This window comes from Zychaea mexicana, assembly GCF_025766255.1.
Source record: "Zychaea mexicana strain RSA 1403 chromosome Unknown BDB00scaffold_75, whole genome shotgun sequence".
In the NCBI taxonomy this organism is placed as follows: Eukaryota; Fungi; Mucoromycota; class Mucoromycetes; order Mucorales; family Lichtheimiaceae; genus Zychaea; species Zychaea mexicana.
Genome location: NW_026516738.1, coordinates 211,720 through 221,656, shown reverse-complemented (window position 1 = coordinate 221,656; position 9,937 = coordinate 211,720). Strand labels below are relative to the sequence as shown.

The 9,937-nt window shown below is 43.2% G+C and overlaps 4 protein-coding genes across 4 annotated transcripts; 1 reads left to right on the top strand and 3 right to left on the bottom strand.

Moving 5' to 3' along the window:
* Positions 1–756: 756 nt before the first annotated feature.
* On the top strand, positions 757–2,896 carry BDB00DRAFT_918085 (ClpP/crotonase-like domain-containing protein; the record flags this gene model as incomplete). Its single annotated transcript, XM_053128722.1, has 9 exons — positions 757–947; positions 1,028–1,081; positions 1,174–1,290; positions 1,353–1,437; positions 1,499–1,627; positions 1,704–1,896; positions 1,988–2,185; positions 2,269–2,476; positions 2,567–2,896. Exons 1-9 carry the CDS (start codon positions 774–776, stop codon positions 2,894–2,896), a joined length of 1,488 nt encoding a protein of 495 aa, XP_052976447.1. The 5' UTR covers positions 757–773.
* Positions 2,897–2,987: 91 nt separating this feature from the next.
* On the bottom strand, positions 2,988–5,810 carry BDB00DRAFT_875636 (FAD binding domain-containing protein; the record flags this gene model as incomplete). Its single annotated transcript, XM_053127379.1, has 6 exons — positions 2,988–4,516; positions 4,586–4,756; positions 4,830–4,964; positions 5,027–5,506; positions 5,596–5,658; positions 5,768–5,810. The coding sequence occupies 6 exons, from the start codon at positions 5,808–5,810 to the stop codon at positions 2,988–2,990; spliced, it is 2,421 nt and encodes an 806-aa protein (XP_052976446.1).
* A 1,368-nt stretch (positions 5,811–7,178) lies between these two features.
* On the bottom strand, positions 7,179–8,584 carry BDB00DRAFT_839378 (P-loop containing nucleoside triphosphate hydrolase protein). Its single transcript, XM_053124694.1, has 6 exons — positions 8,463–8,584; positions 8,317–8,360; positions 8,172–8,248; positions 7,960–8,007; positions 7,632–7,859; positions 7,179–7,549 (listed from the first exon to the last, which is right to left on the bottom strand). The coding sequence occupies exons 1-6, from the start codon at positions 8,474–8,476 to the stop codon at positions 7,349–7,351; spliced, it is 612 nt and encodes a 203-aa protein (XP_052976445.1). The 5' UTR covers positions 8,477–8,584; the 3' UTR covers positions 7,179–7,348.
* A 571-nt stretch (positions 8,585–9,155) lies between these two features.
* BDB00DRAFT_790562 (nucleoside diphosphate kinase) lies at positions 9,156–9,866 on the bottom strand (the record flags this gene model as incomplete). The annotated part of the gene is made up of 4 exons (XM_053120968.1): positions 9,156–9,247; positions 9,318–9,394; positions 9,469–9,552; positions 9,634–9,866. 4 exons carry the CDS (start codon positions 9,864–9,866, stop codon positions 9,156–9,158), a joined length of 486 nt encoding a protein of 161 aa, XP_052976444.1.
* Positions 9,867–9,937: the final 71 nt, after the last annotated feature.

The following is a 9,937-nucleotide window of genomic DNA, read 5'->3' as shown; positions in this document are numbered from 1 at the left end:
CCTTAGCTCTTTTCAATTCGATTTTCTGAAATCCAAAAGCTTCTTCGATGCGCTGAGAGCCTGCTGCCTTTTCTCGCTCCTTTCGTTCTTTACTCGCAATAGTACGTGGATCATTCTTATGATAGAGGGTGCCACGCCCTTTTTTATCAGCACCTTCGCTCCAGACAAGGAAACCACTGGATACCTGATTGGTGACTCTGACGAGTTCTTCTTCGGTGAAGTCAGAATAGTCTTCACCAATGATTTCTTCGTCGCTGATATCTTCATCGCTGACGTGGGCTACTTCGTCAGAGGCAGGCGCAGGCTGCTCCTCACGCGTTTCAACGCGTTCTTCTGTTTCGCGCTGTAACTTCGCTTTTTTGCCGTTGTAGTAGTTGGCTTTTCCCTTGAGGGATCTTTTGCTTGGTTTAGGCATGTTGAATTGCAATGGAGTTGTGATGGGAAGTAATGGTTCGATAGTAAATGGAAGAAGTGCTAATTGCGTTAGTTCAAAGCGAAATGGTGTAGACTTTGAACGCAAAAAACGATTGTATCCCAGCCAAATAGGGCCAAATACGGAAACTTTGAGGTGTTATTGCGCAACGACAAATGGCTCAATCAAAATAAAATTTAGCACACCGTGTTCCTCTCATCGAAAGCTGTCGATTGCGCTATATTTCGTGGCATTTGCAGGTGATGGGAAATTTCTATAAAGGTTGAAAATTGGGTCTCAGAAACTCCCTTCAAGCTGACTCCCACCATATTCCGCACGCCTTCACATCTTCTCTAATTTTATGCTCTTGGGTAGATTTCTCTCTTCTGCAATTCGCACTTCTCAACTGACCAAGGTGTCTGGTATGACTATCAATTCAACAGAGAGTTCACACAGTGCAACAACGACTGCCGCGCAGCGACTGCTTGCCGTGCAAAAGCGTCTAGTTTCCTCCTCACCTGCGTCGAAATTTTCGGTAAAACCTGACTGCAAACTGCGACAACACTTTATGCAAAAAAGAAAAACCGTTCTTACCCATTTTTCTCTGCCCAACAGCATACTACCATAGCAACCCACCATCATCCTGTATCGAATAAAGGTGATGGCGATGTAAGTGTTATTATGAAGAAACTGGCCTTTGCTGGACCATTTTTTCTCGCGTGTCTCTGTGCTTATTAATCACAATTCCTTCGTGATCATAGGCTGAAGTACTGACACATCAGCACCCAAGTGGTATCTGCGAAATACTTCTCAATCGTCCAAAAAATCTGAACGCGATAAACTACACGATGTGCGATATCATCTGCGAAAGACTTTTAGTGAGTTATTCATAAAGAAAGAGGGAAGCAACAAGAAGGGTTGATTTAATGACAACATCCAGACGTGGGAAAAGTCCGATGCATGCAAGGCGATCTTTGTCAGGGGCAACGGAGGAAAGGCTTTCTGTGCAGGCGGTGATATCAAAGGTAGATAAACTGAAACACACAGCGCCTATCGTATAATGAACGCTGACAAAGTCGTTTGCAGCTTTACTGGATTTAGCTCAAGAAGGCCGCAATGATGATATTACGTATATTTTCAATAGACAGTATCGCAAGGACCATTTGATTGGCAGCATTCAGAAACCTTATATCGCGTTGATCGATGGCATCACCAGTACGTATATATTTATGTATGGGCTTCTCCGTTTCTCGTGCAAAACAAATAACATTCTTACTGATTAATACCGAAGTGGGCGGTGGCGTTGGTCTTACAATGAACGGTCCTTTCCGCATCGCTACGGAGAATACTGTCTTTGCGATGCCTGAAAATTCGATAGGCCTCTTCTCGGATGCCAGTGCGTCTTTTTGGATGCCACGGCTGGATGGATCTCTCGGACCTTATATTGGTTTAACCGGTAAACGTCTACGTGGAGCCGATGTATTGTAAGTTTTATACGCTTCAAATACAGTAGCTCCCATATCAACTGTTTACCAATACGACATCAATATTTTTTTTTTCAATTTCTTTCCTTAGCTATGCTGGTATAGCGACACATTACGTCCCGACAAAACATCTAGACAGTTTAGAAAGTGCCCTCAAAGAACTTGCATCCCAGAGCCAAGGTTCATTGGACCAAAATGCCATCAATGCAGTCATTGAAAGATTTTCGGCGGATATGGAGCAGGAGGCGCCATTTTCTTTAGGCGGCGATATTTATCCAGCAATCAATCGGTAATATAACTCATGCGACTACATTATTTATGAATAGTATGCGACAAGCGATGAGAGAATTAAGTACAATAAGTCCTTTGTAGATGCTTTAACCACGAAACAATGGAAGAAATTATTGCTGCCCTCAAGAATGAAAAGGTAGCTGTAGACTGGGCAAAAGAAACACTTGACCGACTTAGCGGAATGTCGCCCACATCAATGAAAATCTCGCTGCAGCTGTATCATACCGGGGCACGTCTCTCGTTTATAGATTGTATGCGATTGGAGTATCAACTAGCTGGCAAGTGCTTGGTAAGCTAACATTTCTTTAGTACTTCTCTCTATCGATGCACTGGTGTTGTTAAATTTTCTGAATTTATTTCGTTAACTCATGTAATATAGGCTGGAAGCGAGTTTTCTGAAGGAACGCGGGCAACGCTCGTCACTCGAACAAAACCAAATTGGAATCCACCAACTCTGGAAGAAGCTGATGCAAATGAAATCAAGCGGCACTACTTTGATGCGCCATTGGACACTTCACTTACGCCCCTCTGTGAAGGTGGAAACTATATGGAATACCCTCACACACGCTACATGCTGCCCAAGTGCTCTGACATTTTAGATATGGCGGACAAGATTGGCAATAAAGAGAATACTGTCAAGTATTTTCTCGAGAAGTACAACGGCAAGCAAGGCGTCAGGACCAAAGTTATGTGTGTTTTAAAGATGTAATGATACAATAAATAATCAATTCATTCCGATCATATAAAGTGAATAATATCGAATACTACTTAAGGAGTATGGAATTACAAAAGTGTAAGAATCAAAACAGATAATCATTTGCAACATCGGCAGCAGCTGAATCGAGGTCAACTGGTGGAATCATAAATGCATCAAAGTAGTCGTTCAAGCGGTCGACCTGATCGATACACGCTCGCATACCTATATACCCATCAGGTCGAATCACTACGATCATCGGCTCATTGCTATTAATCCCATATGCTGAGTGCGTTAGATTGTCATGGTCAATGTATAGACGTTCGAGTCCTTTCGGGAAAAGGGAGTGCATGAATGAATCCGAGTTATTTGACAATAACTCTTGGACTTGCTGTCTGGTCGAGGATGTGATGTACAAGAAGGAGAATAATCGTAAAGGAGATGCGGTGGCTGGTGTCGGCGGTGGCGATGATTGAGGCGCAGGCGGTAAGGGTGAGGAAGCAATCGACGATACTGAGGACCACATTGAGAAAAACCGCGAAAGGCGGTTAGTAGCAGCGGTGAATCCGGATGAAAGTGATGAGCGTGGTGAAGATGTTTCGCTGCTGGTTGTTGGTGTTACTGGCGCTGTACCATATAGAGATTCGGATGGTATCGATGATCGGCTATCGTGAAGCCTTCGCTGCTCATACTGCAGCATTGACGAAGGGGTATCCATATATTGCTTGAACTGCTGAAGACTCTTCAAGTTTCTATCCTCGGCGAGTGAATTGCAAAAAATCAAAATAGTGAATGCTCCCGGCTGCGCATCTTTTGCAATTCGTTCAAGTAGGTCATAATGGTTCGCTTTAATGATTCTCCACGTATCCGGATGATTTGCCCTCACTACCGAGTTGTTATCATAATGCTGATAGCCTCGTGCTTTGATCCTTGTTATACTACGGGTCAATGGTCGTTTCTGTGGGTCGAATCGATCAGGCGGAACGCTGTCTGTCGATGTTCGAGGAAGCCCTAGGAACGATTTTGAGCGCATGGCGAGACTGCTGAGAGATCGACTACGAGAAAGGAAAGATGTGGTGCTGCTGTTTACTGAAGGAGATGTTATGCTGAGCTGCGAGGAAGTGTCCTTGCCTGCTAACGTTGATCTTGTTCTTCTTGGGCCCGACAAAGGTGATGTCTGCAGTTGCATAGCATTGTATGGCTTCAGTTTTCCATTAGGAGCTTGAATGGAAGATCGACTGATGTCACTGATCGGGTAAGCTACGCCACCAATATGCCAACTTTTGCCCCACTTGAGCCGCTGGATAGGCGTGCTGGCTACACTGCTGTTGCCGCTTTGCACATCGCCCCTTTCATCTTCCTCGTAAACAGCAGCATTGGTTATCATTGCCATCAAAGCATCAGAAACAACGGTATAGTCATTTGTCCTGGACCTTGATTCTGTTTCATATGTATCGAGCAAGTGGGCGGAGGCATAGTTTTTACAGTACTTTGAGATTTTCCAACAGAGGTTGTACACCTGATCCAGACCGAGGTTAGCTGACAGGAGCTCGGGTGGACTGATTACTTGTGCTGCACTGCCGACAAGAAACCAGCGTCTGTTTGCACTGTATTCCTCCACAATAGGATCGGTAGCTATCAATATATGGTATCGACGGTAAGTATCAATTGACAAGTAGTAGACCTATGTATCCAGATCATTACCATGCCAGCAACGATACTCGTGGATAGCGGTAAAACGAAAATCGTACGGTTGAAGTATTGATTGCACATGAGAATGGATGGCTTCTAGCAAGTCGTCATCCGAATCAAGAAGTGCTAGCTGGCTCCACTTGGGATTTTGCTCGAGAATAACGTACAGCTTTTTTCGGTGACCTTTGAACGTATAGAGCTCGATTAATAACAGGTTATAGAGTCTGAAAGAAAAGGGAAAAACCGTAGGCCTTACCAATCAACAGCACCGAATCTTCGCCTTTCCTGACGACCGAAACAGTACGTAGTCCAGGAAAGTCGCTTTCAGCAGTAACTTGCAGAGTGTACAGCGGAGCCACACAACTCATACCACGATTACGTTGTGGTGTACCTGTGCGCCTATGTTAGTATGATTATTTTTTCATTTGCAGATTATTATTTTGTTGCATTTACCGAGCTTTCGTCTCACAAGACTGTCTGCTCCGTCCGCTCCAATGATCATACGCGAGCGCCAGCAAAAGGCGCGACCTGTTCTGAGATCCTTGATGGTAGACACAATGGGGTAATCAACAGACTGTGATTTATTTTTGTGATCGGTCATGTCTTGAAGATGAACGAGCCGATGCTGGTAGTCAACACGAATGTCGGTTCGTTTGTACAGCGCGTCTCTGAAAGCGTTACAGACATCGGTTGCTTCACACGATAAGGCCCAATTATACTGTGAGCTCTTTTTCTCCCAAACGCGAAAACTTTGCCGTTCAACAGAAATCGAGTTGGTTCCTCGACCTTGGTTTACATAGAGCTGGAAACGCCAGTGACGCATCCCATTTTGAACGAGTGGTTGGACAAGATCGACCGCTTGTAAGTGCTGTAGTGTGTGAGGTGAAAGAAGGAGTGCAGGATTGTCTGAGCCGGACACGTATGTTTTTGAATCTATACAAGATTACATATACAAATAAACAAACAAATCTGTCGTGTCAGCTCTCGTAGATTCTCGTTGCTTCAAGTGTGATGATGCATACCAATAATTCGGACTGAAACGCCCATGCTTCCTAAAAGCAAAGCCGCATACAGGCCTGAAGGTCCTGTTGTATAGACGATGATGACAGATTAGTGGATATGTCGCAGTAGAGTTGACCGGTTCCTTCGTCCGTATCGCATTGTCGTATGCATCGAACATGGAATAACCCCTACCTGCTCCGACGATTAGAACATCAAACTGTTGAGTGCTCGACATCGAAAGGTCAGTGGCATAAAGAGTGGAAGAGGGAAGTAAGATTTAATTAACCACAGCGAGTACAATAAGCAACGACGGGATGTGTATGTCGTGGTACAAGCCAATTTCGGATAGTCCTGTAAGACATATAGCGTTTCTCAAAGAAAACCTACTTACTACAGTAGCTACCTACAGCAACGGCAACAACGACCACAACTGATCATTGAAATTAGCTTGTTGCTTTTTGCGGGTCTCCTTGTTTGAGATAACAGTGATACTTGGTTTTTTGAATAAAAAAAATGAAGGAAAACGCGCTGCATGAAATAAACATCATCACTGTCTCGTTAATATTTTTGGTATTCTGCTGCCTTTTTCATTTAAAGAACAGCTTTAAGGTAATTGTCTAGCTATTTGATGAGCCTAGTAATTATTCGTTTGAGCACCTAAATATACTGTTTTTCCTGTCGATCGTCGCACAGAGTGAGAAAGTAGCATGATTGCTCCATTTCTTTAACGAACAGGCAAAATATGTCTTGTGTGGAAAAGGATAGAGACACGAAAAAAGGTCAAGAAAGCGCTGGTTTTCTGTTTTTATCAACTATTGTTCTATTCAGCGGAAAGACCAGTACTCTTCGAGTTTGTATTATACAGCAGCTCATTATCATACTTGACAATAATAATAGCGTTCATCATGTAATGGTAGATGTACTGTTTGTGTTCTCGTGCTGCTGGAGAAATGAGTGGTGCGCGGGACACTTGTCGATGTAATCTTTGAGATATATGTGATATCATAATTCGACACTGCAATGCCAATAATTAAGTCAATATTATTAGCAATAAGTGCCATGGAAGTTCTATTGAGCATACTTTTTTTTTCTTCCGTGGTCCGAAGCATAGTGAGTAAGATTTTTAATTGTAGCTATAGTATTGGATGTGTATGCAGTTGAACATATGCTGCTATGTAATTGAAGCTGTATATATCTTGTAAAGATGATAGCTGCCGAACAATGCGGTACTATGGCATAATGCAAACCGTATGTCTGATATTGCGGCTAAAAGTCTACCCTTCGCCTCTGGGTCTGCTATGAGTCTCAAATCATTAAGATGATAGTACAGTAAGGTGTAATAGTATGTTACTGATCAATAAATCACATAAAAACGACTTTTAAGCAGTTGAGAATCCCCGCCTTCAATACATCTAATTCGTCACAACCATTGGATAGGTGTTAACATGTATGCAGAAAGAAGAGTGTAAAAGATATGCTTTCAAGGACCACCACGACACTACATACCGACGATGGCCACGTAAGCCTGTCGATCTGGTGAAACCAGGGTTAATTCTTCACATGTTTGTAATGACTTTGTTGTCCCACATCAAAACACAATAACTATAACCGGTCAAAACGCTGAGATTGTTTATTAGAAAAGTTGTGTAAGAGGGAAGGATTGAGGAAGGGTGGCAGTCGCAGGGGAATGTGATGGGAAGAGGGGGTGATGGTAGGAACCTTGAGGATGGCAAGTCAAGAGAGAAACAGAGTATAGAAATTGAATTCGTCCATTTAGCAGCATCCACCAGACTGCTTGGGCTGTACAGATGCGCCCTGGCCGACCTTGACAGTTGACTTTGGTTGCTGTTGCTGCATGGTGGTACCCATTCTGTCCTTGATTTGTTTAGCCATTGTCAAGAAAGCCTGTTCGACATTGTCAGAGTTCTTGGCCGAGGTCTCTAAGAAGGGTATGTTCAACGATTCGGCCATTTCCTGATATTGTTTCATATGAGAGGATTAGCTAATAGCGCATGGATTGCTGGAAAGCTAGGTTTCTCCCCTAGAAAAACTGTACCTTTGCCTGCTCGGTTTCCACGACCTTCTTGTCCGTCATGTCACTCTTGTTGCCGACAAGAAGCTTGTTGACACCTTCTGCTGCGTATCTGTCGATTTCTTGCAACCACTGCCTGACATTGTTGAAGGTATCTTGATCCGTTACGTCGTATACAACAATGATGCCGTGTGCGCCTCTATAGTACGATGATGTGATGGTACGGAAACGTTCCTGGCCTGCAGTATCCCACTAGAGTTAATCAAAACATACATATTTAGTCTCATCAGTTCCCAACTACTCTTATATCCAGTTGAGCCCTTTCTTGTCGCCATCCTTCTCTCCAACTTACTATCTGCAACTTGACTGTCTTGCCTTCGAGTTCGATGGTTCGGATTTTCTATAAGCATGTACAACGGTAAGTCTCCCTGTTCTTCCTACAGACCCTCCTGCTGTGAGGTGGCCCATACACACACCCCTCCCTCCACTTTGCCTCCTTTGCCACAACACCCCACTCCCAACATCATCTCTCCTCATTAACCAAAAGTAACAAATAATAATTACGAAATCCACGCCGATAGTAGAAATATATGATTCGGTATACGTATCGTCGGCAAAACGAAGCAAAAGACACGATTTGCCTGTTTTTAAATATAAAAAAATAATGTGAGAAAAGTACTTGAAGGTATACAGTTTCTTTTATACGCACCAACGCCGGAATCACCAATGAGGAGTAGTTTGAAAAGGTAGTCGCTATTCAATGCGTATTAGTGGCGGATGCAGACAGCAAAGATGTTGTCATCCTAAAGTATTATTTTCATGTCCTGCCGAACAACGACATCAATGTATACATACTATTCGGGATTCATACTTCTTTTATCTGCTTGCCAAGAAGAGAGATGCAAAAAGAATAAAAAAACCTGGCAGAAGCTGCGCGTGATATGTAGTGCGGGATAGAGAAATCCGGGGGAAGTAAAGGCAGCCAATAGATTTTGTTGGAGCTGGTCACCTTTCTTGGATTCTAGCCCACATGAACTATTTATCATATCAGACCACGCTTGTGCTATCACTTCATTCTCACTACCTTGGTGTTCTTCCTTTATATGAGCACCCTTGCATTGAAATTCATACACTGGGAGAGTTTATGCGATTTCTTGTTTACAATAAAGTGGAGACAACACTATGTAGCTTTACTGCTAAAGAATAGTTTCGGCATGTAGCCCGTTCATGCAGCTCATACATCGTCCGCTTCTGTACTTGCAGCATGTCTTTCGACGACACCATTTTTTTTTATTTTTCTTCGTCCAATATACTAATTCGCACATGATGTGTCTTCTTGATTCATCACCGGCATCAATGATCCACTACTACTGTACAGGGGTGATATCAAACATGGACTTTGAAAAAATTAGACTGATGTGGGATGTGGCCAATTAATCTGTCAGCCCCGCTGCGAAAATGCCCTAGAAGGGCTATTTTATTATACACAAACAAATATGCACATCTTGGAATTGGGTTGATTATGTACAAAACATTATTATATATACTTTAATTGTTGCTGTTGTTGTTTCTATGCCATGCATCCACATCAAACTCGGGAAAAAAGAGGCCAATCTCATTCTTTGCTGTTTCATCCGAATCTATTGGAAGCGCACAGAGTCATTAATAAATTGGACACAATTGCCCCCAAAACAGAGCTGCAGATATTACCTGATCCATGGAATGAGTTTCGGGTATCAGTCAAGCCATACAATGCTCGAAGGGTGGTTGGTTGATGGATACGGGCACTATATATTTTTCATTTATTAAGGTTTGCGCCCCCCAATGCTATCGCTGTTACTGGCAATATCTGCTAACTTACCGGACAGGATGAGTAGGACCTATCAATGCTCGCCATTCCTTGATAGCATTTGGAGAAGATAATATCAATGCTTGGAAGGGGCCACTGTATGCCAGCAATTGACAAGCTTAGCCAAAAAAAAAAAGACCAGGAACCCTAAACTCAACAAAAGCTGTGCCTGCTTACCTCGTCATGTATCCACACAGCCGCTGATAGAAGAATTTCCCTTTATGCTCTGCATAAAAGGACCCAGCATCCTCTTCGGTCCAAAGCACTTGTCGTTGCTGCACAATGTCTAAATTCTTTGCATTGAGTGCCTGGTAGATCTTTGGTGGTAATGCTGCATCGGCGCAAATGTCTGGCTTTAGTAAAGCTAGTGTCAGCTGCTTGATTATAGGCTGTTTCAGGGCAGTCGCCATTGTGCTATTCTTTCTCTCTTGTCTAAAAGCAAAGTAACAAAAGAGGCTGTCGAGCCTGTCAACAAACTCGA

What these genes read in the sequence shown, in the direction of transcription:
- BDB00DRAFT_839378 (XM_053124694.1), bottom strand. An exon ending in CTACTATCGGCGTGGATTTC is followed by an intron (nt 8,008 to 8,171) that starts GTAATTATTATT and finishes ACATGCTTATAG; the next exon opens with AAAATCCGAACCATCGAACT. An exon ending in AGACAGTCAAGTTGCAGATA is followed by an intron (nt 7,860 to 7,959) that starts GTAAGTTGGAGA and finishes GATTAACTCTAG; the next exon opens with TGGGATACTGCAGGCCAGGA.